The sequence below is a fragment of the Phoca vitulina genome, unplaced genomic scaffold, assembly GCF_004348235.1.
Source record: "Phoca vitulina isolate PV1807 unplaced genomic scaffold, GSC_HSeal_1.0 scaffold17, whole genome shotgun sequence".
In the NCBI taxonomy this organism is placed as follows: Eukaryota; Metazoa; Chordata; class Mammalia; order Carnivora; family Phocidae; genus Phoca; species Phoca vitulina.
The window spans coordinates 653,150-673,667 of record NW_022589720.1 but is presented as its reverse complement, the minus strand read 5'-3'; the positions used below and the strand labels follow the sequence as shown (position 1 = coordinate 673,667).

The following is a 20,518-nucleotide window of genomic DNA, read 5'->3' as shown; positions in this document are numbered from 1 at the left end:
TGAGGACAAGGCGTGTGGCCTCGGAGCTCGTGGGTTGGTGCCCAGGAGCAGACGGGAACGAGGTTCCAGGTAGCAGGAGTGGGTGAGGCTAGCGTGCTGGTGGGGACACAGGTCTCCCCAAGTGCAGTGAGGAAACACAGCCGAGAATGACCCCCTGGGATGAGGGTGGCGTGGGGGTCTCCTAGGGGCAGGGGATGGCGTGGGGCATGTCGGGAGGAGTGGATGGGGGCAGGTGCTGCTCTGGCCTCTCCAGACAGAGTCCCGTTTACACACAGCCACCGTCAGCCTTGGTCCGCACGGCCCCAGATGCGGTGCCAAGTGTCCCGTTACCATGAGCCCAATTTGGGGCTTAGGTTTTGGGGTTTCTTGTTTGTTTTGCAGTAAAATGGGGGGAAAGGTTATCCATCAATACAGAGTGTGCACGGTCGTGTGTGTAAGAGACAGACGCGCGCTCTCCCACGCACCCGGCGGGGCGGCCTGGTCCGCACACGTGTGCCCACATGCTGCTGGTGCAGGTGGACAGAATGTCTCCGAAATGCTTGTTTTACTGCAGGGTACAACACAGTACAAAATGCACGTATTTTATTGAGCCGGGGGGGTGCTCATGCCTCAACCACCCGCGCTTTCTCAACCTTGCGCCCGGAAGACAATGCGGGACTGCCGGCACAGACCTCAAGTTGCTGGCAGGTCAGCTTGCTCTTCTAGAGCCTCCTGCCTCAGTGGGACCGCTGCCCGCACCCCCGGGCCTTCTGCTGGTCTGCAGCCCTCTCTTGATGTCCCAGAGGGAATCCCGCTTTCCCAAAGGGGAGCTTCACCGAGGCTGTGCCCGCGCGTTTGGATGTTCGCGTGTGTGCGTCCACCAAGCATGAGAAGCCTGCCCGTTGTCCACGTCTCCGTCCACTGACGACGCTGGGAAGATGCTGAAGATGCTGTCCACTGATGACGCAAGTCCAGAGGCCGCCTCCCGCGGGCCTCGACCCTGCCCACTGCCTCCTGCCCACGGTTCCTGACAGCTCTGTGTCCCGCGTGGCCGCCCGCCCTCCGTCCATCAGCGCGTGAGGGCCACGTACACCCAGGAACACAGGCTGCCCCAAGCCCACCCCTCTGGCTTCATAATGACCAAATTACAGGAAGGGCCGCCCAACAGGGAGCCCTCGCCACCCTGTGCGCCCCGAGCACACGGCGCGCCTGAGCGGAGACCCCAGCACCACAGGGCCTCGTCTGGAATCCAACGAGCAGACACTCGTGTATTTATCCGCACTTGGTTTTAAGGGTGACATGAAAGAGCTTCATAACTGAGCCGTCTGCGGCATCCCACATGTTCACGTGGGCCCGGCGTCCTTGCGGAGGGCAGCAGGGGCGGACGGCGGCCCTCCCAGCAGCGGCCGTCGGGCACCTCTGTGGAGGCCCCGCCCGGCGGGTGCGTGCCACGCACTAGGATGCGTGGTGGTGGTGGTGGTGGTGGTGGTGGTGCTCGTGGTGGTGGTGGTGCTCGTGGCGCTGGACCACGGGCACCGCACAGCCCTCCCCCCCCAGCACGGGCGGCACGTCCCGCACCACCTCGTGCTCCAGCACCGCGGGCTGGCCGAGCGCCGCCTTGGGCGGTGAGTGGACTTCCCTGCTCTTCTGCCGGGACCGCCTGTGGCCGTAGGGCTGTGGTGGGGGCTGTGGGAGGCGGTGGCCGTCCTGGGGGGCCTGGGGCGGGGCAGCCGGCGGGGAGTAGCCGAAGGCTCTCCCGGGCTTGCATGTGCCCAGCACCCCAGGTGGCCGCCCTGAGCCCCTGGGGGACTTGAGAAGCTGCTTCTCCTGCCCCTTCAACCGGGGCTGCACGTCCAGGGCCCTGACGGCAGGCTCTGCGGCCAGCAGTGGGTGCTCGGCCAGCACCTGGGACCTGCGCTGGAGTGCGGTGTGTGCGTCCGCCTCCTGGGAGCGGGACCTGCTCTGGGGGTGCGCGGCCCTGCCCGGGTGCTCCTGCTTGGCCTGTGTCGGCGGCGCCCCTGCAGACAGGGCGCCTGTGAGACCCGCGCGGGGCCCTGTGGACACGGGGCGCCCGGGGACACCTGCCCAGGGCCCAGGACGTCTCACCTTGGGGCAGGTACGACCCGCACACCTGAACGGGGTGCCCACCTTTGGATGCAGTACTGTAGTGTGGTTCGTTGCAGGGACCCCAGGACGCCCAGGCGGGGCTCCTGTCCCTGAGGTGTCTGTAGCAGGGCCTCAGACCCAGGGTCGGTCTCCCATACCTACCGGGTCCAAACTTAGATGTGTAGTTCTCGATCCCAGCCAGGTCCAGGTAATGATTTCTCCGCTCGGTGTTCTCGTCCACGCAGTACGGGCCGCGCTCGCAGCAGGGGTGGGGGTCGGCGCCGGGCCTCCTGCGTGCGCTGCGGGAATGAGGGCCTGAGCTCCTGCGGCCGCACGCGGCCAGAGCAGGGCACTTGGAGCGGAAGGGGCGCCTGCAGTGGGCGGTCTCAGGGTCCTGCGCAGGGGGCCCTGACCAGCACCCACTGCTCCAACGGGCAACAGGAGGAAGGCCACCGAGGACGGCAAGGCCCCCAGCCAGCCCCGGGGGCCCCCAACACGACCCCAGCACCACCGTCAGGGATGCCCCACAGAACTCACGAGAGCTGGACCGTTAGAGTCTGCGGCAGAGAGCGGGTCACCACGCCGGGCCCTCCAGACTGCCCAGTGACACCCACAGGGCACCAGAGCATGGCGACGGAGGGTCTCGAGGCCAACCCACCGCTGCCCCTCAAAGCCCACCCACCTCTCAGACACTGAGTGCACTCAGCCCCAGCCAGAGCGTCAGCTGCCACAGAGGCCCCAAGCTGCTGCCCTCACCATGATGGCGGGCCGTGCCCGGGCCTCTCGGCCAGCATCCCGCCCTCTGTGCTAGGTGCCTGGCTTGGTGGCTCCGTCCTGAGGGGACAGCCCTGAGGCCTGCAGGTGGCAGGGGTGGGCGGGCTGCTCCCACTGAGGACAAGCCAGAGGACGGAGCCGGACCGCAGTCCCTCACCTGGCGTGTGCGGACGGCCTCTTGTCGGCCCCCCCGGGGTCCCCGGTGAGCTCGGCCTCCATCCTGCAGCGGGTGGGCTCCCGGTCTGAAAGAGGGGCGGTGCATTCCCTGCTCATCCACTCACGCACTCCTTTGCCAGACAGGCATTTCGCCCTCGGAGGGCTGGGGCGCTGACCGGTAAACGGAGCTGACCAGTAACCAGAGGCTCGGGGAATGGGCAGTGAGCGCTGTGGGGCAGGGTGTGCGGGACGGGCTGCCGTCTCAAGCAGGGTCTCCGGGGTGTCTGAGCAGGGCAGCCCCTCACCCTGGCCTGTGGGGGGACTCTCCTTCCTCTCGCTGGGAGACTCAGGGCTGACGGTCAGCTTCACGCGGAGGGTCCTGCTGCTGCCAGACGAGTGGCTCACGGAGGCATCGATGGCCTCGTAGATGGTGTGCACCAGGCTGGACATGTCCTGAGGACGGCCCGACGTCACCGACAGGCGGACCGGGCAGGGGGCCCTCGGCTGCCTCCAGGCGGCCTCCCACACACACGCCTGTCCCAGCGGCCTTTCCGCCCCCCTGCATCTAGCCCTGTGTGCACCCCGGGCAGCCCGGGGGCAGCCCTGCTGGTATCGGGATCACATCTCGTGGATGCTTGATTTGACCCCGAATCTATGTTCAGGGGATTAGCAGTCGGGTGTCACGTCTTGCACACAGGCCAGCCGAGGAGAGTGCAGGGGTGCCCCTGGCGCCCTTACCGCCCGCCCTGGGGAGTCGAACCCCAGACAGAGGCCCCGCCCCCGGCCCCGCCCCGCCTGCCTCCTGGGACGGGGGCGGCATCTGCCTGTCCGTGGGCGGCCGGGCGCATCACCTCCCTGGTGGCCTTGCCACTGTGGTCGAAGCCGTAGAGCGTGAACGTCCACTCCTGGTGGCTGTCCCCCTCCACAGAGATGTCACACTGCAGCCCCTGCGAGGCACGTGGGGCAGAGGACCGCGGGCTCACCCTGGGCCCCGGCCCCTGCCCTCCTGGGAAGACCAGCCCCTCCCACGGCCCCAGGCCAGTTTCTGTGTCCTTCACGCCCCGGAAGCGCCCCAAATTCTCTGGTGTCACAGTGATCAGTTTTGACTAAACTCACAGCAACACCCCCCAGCTCTGTAGCCCACTGACCTTCACTGGAAGCACGCTCGAGGTTTTAAACCACCTCCAGCCCCCCGACCGCAGCCGCACCTGCCAGACTGCAGGGTCCACAGACGCCCATCGAGGGCCCACCGCGCCTGCCCCGGCCCGCAGCCTCCCGAGGGGCAGCGCCCGCCCGGACTCGATGCCTCCTGGGGGGGGGGGCACCCGCCCGGACCCGATGCCCCCCGCGGAGGGGGCGCCCCCCCGGACCCGAGGCCCCCCGGAGGGGGGACGCGTGCCCGGACCCGATGCCTCCGGGGGGGGGACGCCCGCCCGGACCCGATGCCTCCCGAGGGGCAGGGGGAACAAAGACCTACATCAATGTTGAGGTGCTTCTTGCCCGGCCCTCGTGGGCCCTCCCGGCTTGCTGCTCTCTCTGCATTGACCACACTGGAGATCGGTCCTGTGCCCTCACGGCCCTCGGCCTTCTCCGGGGGGAGCACCACTGGAGGGAGGAGAGGGTTGGGAAGGGTCCTTTCCAGGCCAGACGGGGACGGGGGCAGCGGGGCGCAGGAGGTGGGGCCAGGGAGCCACGGAGTCCACGCCAACCTCTGATCCCCTCCACCGAGGCCTGACCTGAGAGCCCGTCCTTCGGAGCAAGGGGGCGTCAAGGGAGCTGTGCAGAGGGCAGGGCGGCCCTCCCCTGGGTTAGCCAGGGCCAGGTGTGTGGGCCCCCGCCCGGGCAGCAGGGGCCCGGGCACACAGGGTGAGGAGCAGGGGCCCGGGCAGGCCGTGGCAGGGAGGTCCCGCCCGACTGCCTCGCCCTGCGCCCCCTCCCCATCCACACAGCCCAGTTATCCCTGGACGCCAGGACCCAGGGGCATGTGTGTGCTATTTGCCGCTGGGCAGCACCTTGTCCCCAAGCTCCGGGGATGGATGGACAACCAGCACTTGTTTATTCTCCGGGATTGGAACTCAGGCCCGTCCCAGCTTAGTGGCCGACACATGCCCGTGCCGGTGGAGTGGGGAACCCGCTCAGGCCTGAGTCCCCGGCGGGGAGGGTCAGCCTCCTCGCACCCCACACAACTCCCCACCCCGAGTGACACACGTCCGCTCGGCCGTCAGACTCCGCGGCAGAAGCTCACTTGTGGCAGGGACTCCGGTCGGTCAGCAGTTCACACGCTGACCGCTTCAGGCACCCAGACCTGACCCGTGGATTCGCCAAATGGCTTCCATACAAAGCCCGGCCATCCCACCGGCATGCACAGGCTCGTGGGAACTCCGAAGACATAAAAGCTCAGAGACTCCAACATTTGCTTCTCAGATGCCCAGATCCAAAATCCAAATCCCCTAATTCATGTAAGGAGCCCCAAAAGAAATGTATTTCCAAGTATATTTTAAGACCAAATTGCCTTTGAGGCCGGAGAACGTGGCCCACCTGCGCTGGCCTGGGCGAATCCACAGCTCAGGTCTGGGACACGCTGAGGAGTGGGGTCCCCGTGGTCAGGGCTCTGAGGGCAGCTTCCGGCGTGTGCTCTGGGCACGGCTAGTTTATGAGGTTTGGGGAGGACGACTTACCCTCGAGGGGACACCGGTCCTCCCAGAAAGGCCCCTCCTTCGGGTCCCCGCCGGGCGGCTCCTGCAAAAACAACAGGGCAGTGAGACCAGGAGGCTCAGCGGTGGAGACCCCGGCACGAGCCGGGCGGCTGCGCCGGACTCCAGCCCCCTGGGCTGTCAGGCGCTCTCGGCCCAGAAACGCCAACCCCTCCACGCCGTGCTGAGCCTCGGAGTTTAGAAAGCAACCCCCGCCCCCCGTTGCCGGGCTCCCTCGGCACCGTGTCCAGAGGCCGTGGCCGCCTGTGACCACAGCAGCTGCTGCTAAGTGAGCCCTGCATGCGCTGGCCGATGGCTCGGTCTGCTGAGCGAGACGGGCACAGGACAGGCACCGGGCTGCCCACGCGGGGCTCCCCGTCCACTGCTGGCCCTTCCCGCAAGAACGGGGGCGAGGGCATGGGCGCGCCTGCCAGGCAGAAGCCCCTCGGCCTCCTCAGCCCATCTCAAGACTAGTTGCGGAAAAATGGGAAAGGATGGCCGTCCGTGTCGGGGGTGGTTTAGGGAGGGAAGCTGCAGAGTGAAGTTTACGGTCTCCGAAATAATTCACAGATGCGAACAACGCGGACAGAGAAACAGCAACGATGTGATCAGGGAAGCCTCCTTGAATCAAAGGGTCCCCGGACGGCGTGGACACTGGCCCCCCAGGAAGCAGAGCACCGCCCAGGGCGGCTCTCTGGTAGCCAGGCACCAGGGGCTGCCCGGACGTCTCCGGCTCCGAGCCCGGCAGAGGGTGGGAAGGAGAGGCCTCGCTCCGTGGCTGGAGTCCTCCTGGGCCCTACCGCTGTATCATGTCTCCTGACAGGACACCCAGGCCACCTGGGCGCCCCTGCAGACCCTGGCCTGGCTTCCAAGTTAGCAAGGGGCCCCGGGGCTCATCCCAAAAGGGCACCCGACACCCCAGATGCTCTGGCTCAACAGGCAGGGGGGATGGGGGTCCCGCTGCCACCGCACAGCCTGGTTAGGATCCCGGCACGGGATGGCGGGAGGTTCCCGACGGACCCACTGCCACCCCCAGGCTCCGGGCAGGGGAGGGGACTGGACCCCACTCCCATCCGCAAATGGGCCTGAAGCCAGCGCCACAGTGGGGGCACGTGGGGCCAGCTCTCCTCCTGCTCCCCAGACGGACTGGGAATGAGCAGCACTCTCCTGGGGCCGTCAAGCCTACAGGCTGCTGTCCAGGGCGCGTCGGCAGGCGTGGGCGGCTGGGGGGCCAGCGACAGGAGGACGAGGCCACAGTCAGCCATGGGGCCCCTCGTGCCCGGCCCCTCGTCCCCAGCCCAAACCATCCGGAGCCCCCACCCCCCGGGGGCGGCCTGGCAGCATCCTCACACTGGCCCGGGGCCCACAGGAGACCACAGGGGCCCACAGGGGACCACAGGGCCTGCCCGAGGCGCCGGGCTCCGCAGGGAACAAATGGGGTGCCGTGCGCTGAGTCTGCCTTCACCGCACCTGCCGTGTGCTCACAGGCGGCCAAGCGAGGGGCCTGGTGCCGCCAGCCTGACTCTCCCAGTGCCCTCCTACCCATGCCCTCGAGGGTGGCCTGTGTCCACAGCAGGAGGAAAAGGGACCCAGGCCCTCTTCAAAGCCAGAATACATATGTGAGGTGTTTAAAAAGCACAGCATCTCTAGCGTGTTCTTTCTGCGTGCAAAGCCCAACACCCAACAAAACAAAAACCATGAAAAAAAACTGGAACATTCACCTAAATGTACAAACTGACTGTTTTGCAGGAGGCATGAAGAGGAACATGAAATGTTCCTAATGTGCCTAAATACTCGGGCACAGGGAAACAGAGCCTATACACACACACCCAGCCTCCTGGGCGCACGCTGGCCCCGGGTTCGGTGAGCGCCAGCCCGGACGGCCCCTCCTTTTTTTTTTTTTTTTTTTTTTAAAGATTTTATTTATTTATTTGAGAGAGAGAGAATGAGAGACAGAGAGCACGAGAGGGAAGAGGGCAGAGGGAGAAGCAGACTCCCTGCCGAGCAGGGAGCCCGATGTGGGACTCGATCCCAGGACTCCAGGATCATGACCTGAGCCGAAGGCAGTCGCTTAACCAACTGAGCCACCCAGGCGCCCACGGACGGCCCCTCCACCTGGAGAAGGGGGTCTCCCGGGAGGCACGACCCCCAGAGCGCTCCTGGCTCTCGGAAGATCTGCAGGCTGAGCGGGCGGGTCTGCAACAGGTGGGCCCAGCAGCGAGGAGACGCCCGCCCGCCGGGAGGGAGCCTGCGCCGGGCTCTGACCGGACAGGGCGGCGGGCGCCACTGCAGGTCCCTGGGCCCAGGAAGGGCTCTGGGGGGTGGGAGGAGGACCCCTGCCCGGCCGCCTCCAGAGCCCACACGGACTGCCCCTCCTGGCATCTCCCTCTTTCCCAGTCCCCACACGTCCACCCCAGGACCAGGCCGCTGTGTAGCTCCTTCTCAGGACGCCAGTGGGAAGTACGCTTGCGCCCCTCACAACAGACAGACGCCCTGTTGCGCGGCCACTGACGTCGGCAGGACGTGCTTTTGCTGCAGCGCTAAGGAGCCCCTCGGGGCGCATGGGGTCCTTGTGCCGCCGCAGGGGGTCCCGGGAGCACGCGGCCCGCTCTCCCTTGTGGGGCAAGGCTGAGCTCCCTCCCCGGTGGACGTTAAGATAGAGGCCAGGCACTTCCAAGTTTTTTCTGCAGAACAGAACAAGCCACGAGGCTGAGGTCCCCGCCTCCGTGGGGAGCGAGGTGGCGCCTGGAGTCCCGGGACGTGGCCTGTGCAGGGTTGGCCTCCTCTGGGGAAGGACGGGGCATGGGAGGGTTATATCTGCAGAACGTGAGAACAGAAGTCGTGTTACAAAGGGTGGTCAGCTGAGGCCCAGGCCGGGGGGCCCCCAGGGGACGCCCCATCAGACTTTCTCCACGGGACCCAGTTGCGTGGCCCGGAACCTGCCCGGTGAAAGGTCCCCAGGGCTCTGACCACCCCGCGCCACGCATCCCCCAGGGTCCCTGCCAGGCTAAGGGTCAGAGTGCTCAGATCCAGCAGGATTCTAGATGCTTCTGCCACGACCCAGCACTCTGCTCACCCCGCTACAATCCCGGAAGTAAAAAGGGCAGCAGGACCCACCCACCACGGACGTAAGGATGAGACCCAGGTGTGCACAACAGCTCTGCAGGAAGGAGCTGGGTCACCCCGAGGCCCGCCTCCGTGCCCGAGCCCGAGCCCAGTGACGCCTCCCGGGGTGGGCGGTGGGGCCCGAGACCTGGAAGCGGGAGCGCGGACCCTCGGCTGGTCTCCCGCAGTAACAAGGCCGTAACCCGGGATGCACATGGGTGCGTGGCGGGGGTGGCCAGCCTGGCTTGGCCACTTTCCGTGGCAGAGCTCCATCCGCCCCGACGCGAGAGCACACGGGAGCTGCCCTGGTGGGGGTCAAATAGGGAAAAGGGGGTCATTTGTGGGGAAAAGTAATGATTCTGGTCCCTGCGCCTGGCAACTCCAGACAAATTCGTCCTGGTCACAAAGGTCACACAAAATGCCCTTCCATCCGCGCTGCTTTGGCTAAACCGAGGGCCGAGAGCTTTCTCCGGGATGGACCAAACCTACCACCACCCCTGGCCAGCCGCCGCCTGCCCTGCCCGGGGACCCAAGGGCCCACCTCCCGCAGCAGTGCCCCCCCAGCCCTGCTGCAGCCGCAGCAGCCCACCCAGGCCCGTCGCCCCCCTCCCCGGGGGAGCCCAGCCTCCTGCAGCGAACATGAAGCCCCTCGCCGGCCTCTCACTCCTTCGGCCCGCTTCCCCTGCCCTCCCCCGGCTGCCCCTGCCCTCCCCCGGCTGCCCCTGCCCTCCCCGGCTGCCCCTGCCCTCCCCCGGCTTCCCCTGCCCTCCCCGGCTTCCCCTGCCCTCCTGGCTTTCCCAGCACAAGGTCTCTGCACTGTCCTCCTTGCTCCCCACACTGGCGGTGGCTCTGTCCCTGCTGCAGGGGCCTCTTGGTGGCTCAGCCCACCCAGCGCTGGCCAGGCCTCCTGCAGACCCTCGGGGCAGCTTCCTCCCGGACTCCGCTCCCGCCTCTGGCTGCCAACCGCACATCGTCCAGCATCAGCCGGGCACTGCTGGCCGCCGGGGCAGGAGTACAAGTCACAGGTCGGTGGCTGTGGCCTCGGCCACCAGTCCCCACGGTGCCATCCCTGTCCCTCTCACCCTGCAGGGACTCTCAGAGGAGACCACATGGGCCCTCGGGCAGCTGTCCCCAGAGGCCACCATCCACATCTCTTCCTGAGACTCTGCCCTGAGCTCAGACCCCTTAGGTCCTTGTCCTCCCTACAAGCAGCCCCCAGCCTGGATGGGTCCTGCCTGGAGGAGCCCGGATTGCCCGGGTGAGCCTGCCAGGCGCCCCCACAGCTGCCCGTGGGTGCAGAGGTGTTGGGAGTTTGGAAGAAAAATGTCAGCTCCTGGCCTGCCCTGAAAAGGCAGAAGGTCCAGCCACACGTTCCTATGGACCCCACACCACGGACGCTGGCCCCTGGAGACGCCCACGCCGCCAGAACTGTACAATGCTGGCCATCCAGCCCGCGGTGTGAGGTCTGAGAGATCACACGCATCCCGGAGGAGGGCTCCTATCTAAGGCCACGTGGGTGTGGGGGTGTTGGGGTTACGGGAAGGAGAAGCGTTTTGTGATGCAAACAATCCCCCCCAGAAGGCGTGTGCTTTTCAAATTTCAATGTTCCTATCCTCCAGAATTCGGTGCATCTGTATTTCAGCAAACGTACTCCTGGGTTTTGAGAGTGGTTTGTTTTCCTTGGAAATCCATTTCCCCGACTCCTGGAAAGACCCCGAGGAAAACTGCGTGGCACACGCACATGCCTTTCTAGGAACTCTTCCTTCTCAACCCGTTAGGGCGTCCGGTTCAAAACCTGCTCTCCACAGAGAACGCTGGCGCTCTGGAACGGGTCTGTTGTAAACGCAAGGCCCCCGTGAGAACGTCCTGAGCGCAACGGGGAGACAGCTCCCGCCTCAACGCCAGGCTACTAGCGAAAATGGGGGGACAGATCACTGGAAGGGCAGTTGCGGGTTTGCTTCCGGAGACTCCAGGTGGACTCCCTGGGCTTTTCCAGAGAATTCGGTTTCCTGCCTAGAAACCCTCTGCGTGTTGTGTCCAGAGGAACAAGAGCAAGGATCCGAGGACATTCCGCCACGTCCCATGGAGGGCTGGGCTGCGGGCACGGGGTGGGGACTTGCCTCCCTCCACCACTGGGGAACCACCCCTGCCCAATGCCGCTCTGTGAATTGCCCCTTCTTTTGCATTAAAAATGCAGAGGGGCCCCCTCATGACCTGGAGCCCCTGGGACTCCTAGGGTCCTGGAAATACTCCAGTTCCTTGAATGTAAGGGGCAGGCCTGGGAGAGGAGGCGGGCTGCACTGCGGCAGGGAGTCCAGGCAGGGTCGGGGGAGGGAGAGAGATGGGGGAGAGGAGCAGAGGAGGGGAGGGGGGCGCGCTGTGCAGGGGACAGGGAGCTCGTGTGGGGGAGCAGGACGAGCCACCCCAGGCAGGTGTGTTGCTGGCCATTTTCCAGAACCAAGTGCTCTCGACGATGTAACAGCCACCGGGGCCTCCCAGACCCGCAGGGGAGGGTGGCCCTTTAACAGAGACCCACCTAGAAGCTGCTGTTCACCAAGTGTCCCCGTGAAGTGGAAGACGGTGCTCCCAGATTCACAGAGCGCCTCTCCACGCTGCCCCCAGCTGCCCAGCCCTCCGCCAGCTGGGCCCCCACCGTGGGGTCTTCCGACGGGCCTGCCAGGGTTTCTGACCATCAGGGACGTAGCCTAACCTCCCCTCCCTGTCGTGACAGCTGCAGCGGGTGGCTCTGCGTGGTTGTGCGGCAGGGAGCCAGGACAACCACCGGCCTTCGGCTTCTGCAATCAGCACTGCCTGACCGGCCCCGAACTCCCAGAGGCAAAGGGCGTCGGGAGCCCCGGGACAACCTCTGCTGGGGCTGGTCCTGCCGGCGGTGGCAGCCCTGGCCGCCGGGTGCCGGGTGCTGGGTGGAGGGTGTTAGGTGCCGGGCGCCGGGTGCCAGGTGGAGGGTGCCGGGTGCAGGCCGGGGCAGGGAGCTGCCTGCAGGAGACGGTGGAGTGACAGGGCAGGTGAGGGTCTGGGGGTCTTAGAGAGGAGGCCGAGGGCTGCAGAGGAGAGGCCCAGCGTGGGGTCCCCTAGGCAGTCCCACAGCAGGCTTGTGCTGCAGGTGGCCAAGGCCACTTTGGGGCAGTTTGGGAAGTGCCTGAGCTCCTGCTCTGGTTGTCGGGGTGCAGGACATGGGGTGGGATTGATGTGGGGTGAGAGGTGGGGATTTGGGGTCAGCATGCAGAACTGGGCCTTGTGGGGAAGGGCAACAAGCAAGGTCAGGGTCCCCCAGAGGAGTGAGGACGAGCGCCAGGGCCAGGGCAGGAGGCAGGCAGGAGGCGGGCGGGGACTGCAGGTGTAGGGAGGGGACAGGCAGGGGCCCCTCCAAGGAGAAGGCCGACTCCTGCCTGCCAGGAACCCGAGGCCGTTTCCAAATGCCACCGGATTGAAGATTTGGGGCACATCTGCCCTTACGCGTCTAAGAACGTCGAGGCAGGGCTCCTTACAGGGTCTGTTTTGAGAAGAAACCCCCGAGACGGAGGTGGAGGCCGTTGTCGGATGGAGTCGGACTTGGAGGCGACCCGCCAGCGCGTCTGTCTGGAAGCTCCATGGAGGCTTTGAAGTGCGCGGCTCTGTTTCCGCGGCTAAACAGTTTCAGATGTGCCAAAGCGGTCTGACGGGCTTCAGGATTCTGACACATGTGTGCTGAGCCCCACAGGCCCCGCTCGGCCGCCCGAGGGCTGCCGGACTCCGGGGGCGGCGGCCCGAGATCAAGGACCCCGAGACCACAGCCTCCCGCGGAGACGGGGGGGCAGGCTTCCCATGGGAGTGCACATGGTTTCCGGCTCTTTCTTTCAAAATTACAAGGCTTCAAGCCCCAAAAGGGGCCTTTCCAGATTTTGTCCGTCAGTACTTCTTGGTTAGGACTGTTTAATCAGACTTGGTAATCACCAAATTTGGAATTTATGTCTAGAAACGCAGTAATTTGGGGATCAAAGGGTCTCCTGAAATAAATATGTCTGTCTCTTCACAGGCCAGCGCTCTGCTGGAACTTAGTTCCCAAATGAGGTCGGGCAACTAAAAGGGTTCTGCCTCCACCTTTGTCCCCAGCACGGTTTGCCATACTTTTGCTTGTTTTATTAAGAAAAGATATGGAATATATTACAAACCCCACTTACCCTGCTCTACAGAGATTAACAGCACCCATGCCCCCCCCCAAACACCCTGACCCCTGAGAGAGTCCCTGAGGACCCCACACGTGGACCTAGCTGGGGGATGGCTGCCCAACGTGCAGCAGAATGGCTGAAAGCCTGCACCACGGGGGTCAGGAGTGCCCACCCGGGACCCACGTGGGAGACTCAGCCCGGCAGCCCGCCCAAGCACATCGTAATGAATCAGCGAGCGCGTGCGTTCCCAGGGGTGGGCCCAGGCCGGCTGCTGGAGGAATACCTGCCCCTAAGACGTCAGGGAAGACGTCATCACGTCTTTCACTGATCAGCGGTCAGTGAAAAGCCGGGTGCAGACCCCGGGGGCCAGGACACCCCTCCACCTGGAGACAGGTACTTGCGGTGCGTGTGAGCTACAGGGAGTGACACGACTGGGAAGGGAGCCGTCAGGGGGCCAGCCACAGACTGCATGCTTGTTGCCGGGCATCCACACCCGTCCCAGTCCCGACCTCACTCAGAAGGAGAGCGGGCTGCTGGGGGCGGGGGTGAAGTTTTCAGCACAGACAACACATGCATGTGAGTGTATACACGTGTGTGACTGTATCTCATCTGCACACACACGGCACGGTTATGCACGTGCACACACTATACACATGGCACACGCACACACATACGTGCATATGCAGGTACACGCAGCACATGCACACGCACATACGTGCAGACGCAGGTACGCACACGCACATATGTGCAGACACAGGTACACGCAGCACACGCACACGCACATACGTGCAGACGCAGGCACGCACACGCACATATGTGCAGACACAGGTACACGCAGCACATGCACACGCACATACGTGCAGATGCATTACACGCAGCACACGCACACGCACATACGTGCAGACGCAGGTACGCACACACACATACGTGCAGACACAGGTACACGCAGCAATGCACACGCACATACGTGCAGACGCAGGTACGCACACACACATACGTGCAGACACAGGTACACGCAGCAATGCACACGCACATACGTGCAGACGCAGGTACACGCAGCACACGCACACGCACATACGTGCAGACGCAAGTACATGCAGCACACACGCACACATACGTGCACACGCAGGTACACACGCACACGCATATACGTGCAGACGCAGGTACATACAGCACACACACACACATACGTGCACACGCAGGTACACGCAGCACACACGCACACATATGTGCAGATGCAGATACACACACACATTTCTACCCCCAGATAATTGAGACGGGACCATAAATATGCCAAAAACGTCTTCAGTGACTTCAATTCTCAGCACCCTGGATTCTGTTTTCTGTTTAGCACTAAATGTTAGAGAATCCTTTTGCAGCTCATCTGCAGACTTGGTTTTCTTCTCCCAAACATGCCCGCGACTGTTTTGATCTTCAGAGTTAATGATTCATAATTCCACAGAAGAAGGGAAATCAAGGGTGACTGACCTTCTAAATCCTGCTGCTGTCCTCTGAGCTTACTGGCCACAGAGACCACAGAGGCCACAGAACACAAACAGGACCCCTGTTCCCCAAAGCCTGGGCCGTTCCCCACCCCCGCCCCGTCCTGTGCAGAAGACGTTTAACGCACCAGGTGTCAAGTGCAGACCCAGAATCCAGCTCCCCTCCCTCTGAATCTCCCGCGGGAACCCCCTGGACTTCTCTTTTCCTTTCATTTGTATTAAAGCCTTATGTTTCCATGTCAGAGGAAGACTAATTCCAACGCTGGAAAAGAACCCATGCATTTTAAGTTCGTTTTGGGTTTTTTTTTTTTTTTTTTTAAGATTTTTATTTATTTGACAGAGAGAGAGAGTTAGTGAGAGCAGAAACAAGCAGGGGGAGTGGGAGAGGGAGAAGCGGGCCTCCTGCTGAGCAGGGAGCCCGATGTGGGGCTCGATCCCAGGACCCCGGGATCATGACCTGAGCCGAAGGCAGACGCTCAACGGCTGAGCCACCCAGGCGCCCCTCGTTTTGGGTTTTTGTTTGTTTGTTTGTTTTAACTTAGAAGGCTCCATATCGTCCCGCACAGTGCGTGCGCTGAGCGGAGATACTCAGGCTGGAAAGGTTGAAGGGCTCGGGTCTGGTTACGGCCCCAGGGCCCCGAGGCCTGGGTCACTCGGGGAGAGGTGACAAGCCCTGTTTCTTCCTTCGACAGCGCCTTCCTAGCGTCCCGTGGGAACAACGGCGTACAGCCCCACGCGGCTCTGCGGTTGCTGGGGGCTCCCGAGCTGAGTGGGGAGCGGGCGCCCCGCCGCAGCGCACCCCTCCTGTGTGCCCCTCCCACACTTGGAGGAAACCTCACACATCTTCGTGAAGCAAGGATCTCGACTCAGAAAAGAACCTGTGGGTGCCCAGGCCGGGCCCTGAGTGCGGGACACCCACGCTTGCAACCTCTCCCTGTCGTTTGGAAGATGACTCAGCACGGTGACTCCCTGGGTGAACACAGACGGATCCCACAGGGAGGCCTGGTCACACTGCCCTTTGACCCGGGACTGACGCTCCTGGCTTTCCCGGTGCCCCCTGGCACCACAGGGGCTCCGAGTGCCCGCTGCGCCCGCTCCCTCCCACCCTGCTCTCCTGCCGCGACATTTACAAAGCTTTTTCCTCAGGCTGCCTTGACATCTTTCTCCTTGTTACTGGCTTCAGCAATCTGACTGTCATCCGTACAGCGATGTGGTTTTCTTTGTTTGCTTGGAATGCACGGAGTGTCTTGGGTCTACGGTGTAGAGTTTTTATCAAATTTGAAAACTCGGGGCCAGATTTCCTCAAATTCTTGTTGGCTCCTTTCCTTCTACCCTCTGAGGCGCCAATGCTGTCCCACGGCCCCTGGCGCCCCTGTCCTCTCCGGCTCTGTCCTGGGCCACCTGCGCGGCTCCGCCTTCCAGGCCAGTAACCTCTCCTCCCACCGCGTCCACCTGCCTGCAGGCCCATCGTGTGCTGCTCGGCCCGACGCTGTGTTTTCACGTCTAGAACTTGCATTTATGTTTTCTTCCATATTCTCGAACTTCCTGTCTCCCTGTGACTTCTCTCTTCTCGAACACGTGCGGCGTGTTTCTAATCACGGCTTTATGTCTTTGTGGGCTATCCCCTCCGTCACGGTTCAGTCTGTTTTGATAGATTTTCTTCAGGTCATGGGTCACGACTTCTCAATTATTCACATGCCTGAACAATTTTGCTTGTATGCTGGACATTTCCATCTTGCATTGTTTGGGCTGTATTTTGTTATATACGGCATTGTGTTTTGCGACGGTTTGCAGTTCTTTGGACCCGGGGCTGCCTGGAAGCTCCATGAGGGCAGGGCTGGGGCAGCTCCGGCCCCGCCCGTCGGTGAAGCCCTCCGAGGACCCCGCCTGGTCACGCAGGCCTAGGGGAGCAGAGTGCCCACCCCTGTCTGGACCCCAGGAGGGGGGGTGTCCACGTGTTTCTAGCGTCTGCTTCCCAACTTCACCTGTGGGCAGATCAGCCCCCACCGTGGACCTGTGGGGACCCCTGCACTGCCCCCCACTCTCTAGGCAGCCCCTCCTCTCTAATGGCTCCCGAGACCCCAAGAGGTGTCACTCCTTCCGTGCTGTGACCCGGGAACTTCAAGCGGCTTCGACCTCTCAAGGATCATCGCCTGAACATCGTGGTGTCACGCACACTGTCCAGACTTGCTGCTGTGTGAGGCGGGGCGGGGGGGGGACAGACCGGTCCATCCGTCCCGGCCGGAGCAGCCCCTCTGGCCAGCCCAGTTCGCAGGCACGTGTGCGCGGCCCTCCGCACTGTGCCATCTAGACCCGGGTGTCTCCCGTAGGCAGTCTTCTCTCCTCGTCCACAAGCTCAGGCACTTCTGACTCTACAAGGGACATTTTTACACAACGGAGTGGAAAGCGCCGTGGCACCAAAATGTCAGCCGATCCCGATGCCCTCCGTGTTCCCGCAGGTGGGATCCACCGTGGACCATGGCCCGGGGTCCCCACGGCTTTAACTTGCGGCATGAGATGGGTTTCTCTCAGGATGGGGCCGCGGAGACGGGCAAAGCGTGGTGCTGGCTGAAGAGAGGACGGCCCGTGCTCCTGGTTACATTCACGCTCACTTACGATGCTTTTTCTCCTTCCAGGAGGCAAGGTGCGCATCGTTCCGATGGTGCTGAGAACGCACGTGCGTCCCACAGAGACAGGAAACACCAGTGCGGATAATCTGAGTCGCCTCTTCCACCTACGAGGTGTCCGACAATCTAAATAGCAGGGCCTCCAGCACACTCAGAGGCGAGGAGGGGTTCCTACACCCCCGCAGCACTCTGCTCTGATCTGGTTGACGATTCCATGAAACACAGGAAAACCACCTTCTCCACCTCCGGCCACAGAGGAAGGACACTTGGGGGTTTGCTACACTTCAGATGGAGCTGTGCTGTCCACGTGGAAGCCACGGCCACGTGTGGCTATTTAAATGTAAATTTATTAAGATGGAACCACACTAGAAATCCGTTTCTTTGTTGCATCAGCCACGTTTCAAGCACAGATGTGGTCAGCAGTGACCCTGTGGGCAGCGTGGATACACACCATGCCCCCTTCTACTGGACGGCATCTAGTCCCATGCCCCCACCTACAGATGGGGAAACTGAGTCCTCAAGCCATGCACTGACTTGCCAGGGCCACGGGGAGAGCCAGCCGGCCTCCAGCTCACAGGACGGTGCCTCACAAGGGCCTCAGTGAGCTCCTTCAGGCTGGGGTGAGGCGGCCCCCACGTCCCCAGCTCCTGGCCACACAGACAGTGAGCCCCAGGATGCTTCCACATCCGGAGGCCCCGACGTCTGACCTGCTACAGGGCTGGGAGTGGACTGCTCTTGGCCGTGGCGCACTAACCCCAACCTCAGTGCCCTCCGCAGGGCCTGCACGGCACCCTCCCTGGATGCCTGGGGGGCAGGCCCTGGCCCCTCACTCCCCCTGAGCTGCACTGCACAGCCTGGGTCCATAGTGTGTGGATTGTTCAAGTCACACTGTGGTACGGGCCGTGCAACCTGAGCAAGGCAGGGGCCAGCAGGTGCTGGACATGGAGAGACCCCAGTGCCCATGGAGGGGCCGGTACATGGGCTGCAGAGGGTAGGAAGGGTGTCCACAGGGCGGCCCCACGCTCTGCCCGCCCACAGGCTCTCTTTGCCAGCAGGCGGGGCCAGCGCGCCCGGCTAGCGGAGCAGCGTGGTGCGGGCCTGAATGCCTGGCGGGAGACCCCGTGGCAGAGGCTCACACCCATCCCCCACCGGGAAAGAGGTTTTCACCTGCAAACAAGCAAACAAGATTGCCAAAGAGCCGATTATGCTAACGTACGTATAGGTACCAAAGTGTCCAGAAACCTAACGTGGGACACATGTGCCTCCTTCGGGGGACGCTGAACAGCGGACCTGTGGTCCCCGTCACTGCCGTGGTCCCTGTCCCTGCTGTGGTCCCCACGTGACAGCGAGCAGGACGATGCTCCCAGGCCTCTGCCACTCTGTGGCAGGACCAGACGGATCTGGGACACTGCCATCCGGGGGAGGTCCTTGTCGTTCCGTGGGAGGGCTGCGTGGATGCACACGCCGAAGATGGATACCGGCTGGCTGGGGCGTGACCTGGGCCGCTCAAGGCCCTGCCTCGCGAGAGACAGCTTTCAGCTGCCCCCTTACGAGGAGCGAGGACGGGGGGTGGGCAGTTAACCCCCCCCCCCCCTTGCACAGGAAGCCTGTGGCTGGTTTGCATCACCTTGCAGAGAAGCTTTTGTCCGGTGCTCTTGGGAGGTTGGCTTCCAGCGGTTTACCCCATTTCCGGGGAATTTATCAAAACAAGCGTAGCTGTATTAAGATGCTTCTGGAAATCCTATTCCGTATCTGGAAAACCAGGCTCCAGGATTCCTGGGCAAATGAAGGCCAGTCCTGAAGTACCCTGCGCCCCCGTCCCCCAGAGCAAAGAGGATCACTCCACGCCTATGTGCTTCCACCGGGCAAGGCTCTGCAGAGCGGCAGGGGCCCGGAAGGTTCTGTGGTCCAGCCTGCCCACAGGGGCTTGTGGCCAAGTGCAGAGAAGGAGCAGGTCTGAGGAGGCCCGGGATGAGTGGTGGAGGATCCCATCCCACGAGGAGGGGCCCCTGGTGAGCGCAGAGCGGGCAGGGAGGCAGTAGGGACCCCGGGAGGTACACAGGGCCCACGGAACCTCAGAAACCCAGCTCTGGCTGGGCCAGGGCGGTGGGGAACAGCCAGTTGGGTATTGGGAAGATGGGTTAAATGGGCAGGTGAGAGGGCAGGGGTTCGAAACAGATAAGAAGAGATGGTCCCAGGGAGCAGCCTGAGACCCCCTTGACAGCTGACATCCCTGGGCAGGGCAGGGCAGGAAGCCACACATGAAACCCACCAAGTGGGACAGCAGGCAGGCAGGAGGCCAGGTGGTGGGGGTCTATGGCTACACGTGGACTCCTGGGGGAGCAGGGTGGCTCCAGGTGGAGGGTTGCACTTACCTGGCCATGGGGGCAGCAAAGGGGCAGGGGCTCAGTGTGGAGCCGGCACTTGTGGGAATGGGCGTAGCTTGGCCACGACAAGAGGTTCCCCACCTTGGATGGTCTGAGGGGTTGGCGGAACTGCTGAGTGATGGGGGTGGCAGGGAGTCCAGGGTAGCCAGACTGTTGTCCTGGGCAGACGAGGGTGTGGGCACAGGGTTGGGCAGACAGCTCAGGAGTTTACTCCTGGCATGACCCTGGCAGACAAGACCAGTGGGCTGCTGGACAGATGCTCCTGGGTCGTGTGAGGCCGACATTGATGCCTGGCATAGCTACCAAGGGGGTAGGAGGACATCCCCGAGGAGTGGATGGGGACAGGGGACAGGCTGCCAGTCAGAAGGCCAGGTGCCCAGGATGGAACTGTGGCACAATCCTGCTCCACAACACTGAGCATGAAACCCTGACCTCACCTGCAGGAGGCAAAGAATGTGCTAGAGGGGCACCTGGGTGGCTCAGTCGTTAAGCGTCTGCCTTCGGCTCAGGTCGTGGTCCCGGGGTCCTGGGATCGGCCCACATCAGGCTCCCTGCTCAGCAGGAAGCCTGCTTCTCCCTCTCCCACTCCCCCTGCTTGTGTTCCCTCTCTCGCTGTGTCTCTCTCTGTCAAATAAATAAATAAAATCTTAAAAAAAAAAAAAAAAGGACTGTGCTAGAATGTGCCATGTGTTAGCCTATGGGCAGCATCTCGGCGGGTCTGGAGAGGTCAGTGCTACCTGAAACCCTCCCATGACACCTGGGCGGGCCTCCCTCAGGCAGTGCAGGCCCCAAGGCTGTCTGCACCGCAGGTGGGCAGCAGGTGTGGGCAGGGAACAGGTGGGGGCTGGGAGCAGGTATGGGGATTGGGGAGCAGGTAGGGGCAGGGAGCAGGTGGGGGTGCTGGGAGCAAGGGTAGGGGTGGGGAGCAGGTGGGGCTGGGAGCAGGTGGGGGCAGGGAACAGGTGGGGGGCTGGGAGTAGGTGGGGGTGCTAGGAGCAGGTGGGGGCTGGGAGCAGGTGG

The 20,518-nt window shown here is 63.3% G+C and overlaps 1 protein-coding gene across 1 annotated transcript in view; it reads right to left on the bottom strand.

Annotated features, from left to right (window-relative positions):
- Positions 1-560: 560 nt before the first annotated feature.
- NKD2 (NKD inhibitor of WNT signaling pathway 2) overlaps positions 561-20,518 on the bottom strand; it is a 33,001-nt gene continuing 13,043 nt past the window's right edge. The window contains exons 3-9 of the mRNA XM_032415174.1: positions 5,694-5,754; positions 4,493-4,620; positions 3,867-3,962; positions 3,321-3,468; positions 3,017-3,101; positions 2,248-2,384; positions 561-1,997 (exon numbers count right to left, since the gene is read on the bottom strand). Of these exons, the coding sequence (XP_032271065.1) occupies positions 1,435-1,997; positions 2,248-2,384; positions 3,017-3,101; positions 3,321-3,468; positions 3,867-3,962; positions 4,493-4,620; positions 5,694-5,754 (1,218 nt within the window). The 3' untranslated portion in view covers positions 561-1,434. The remainder of the gene's footprint in view (positions 1,998-2,247; positions 2,385-3,016; positions 3,102-3,320; positions 3,469-3,866; positions 3,963-4,492; positions 4,621-5,693; positions 5,755-20,518) is intronic.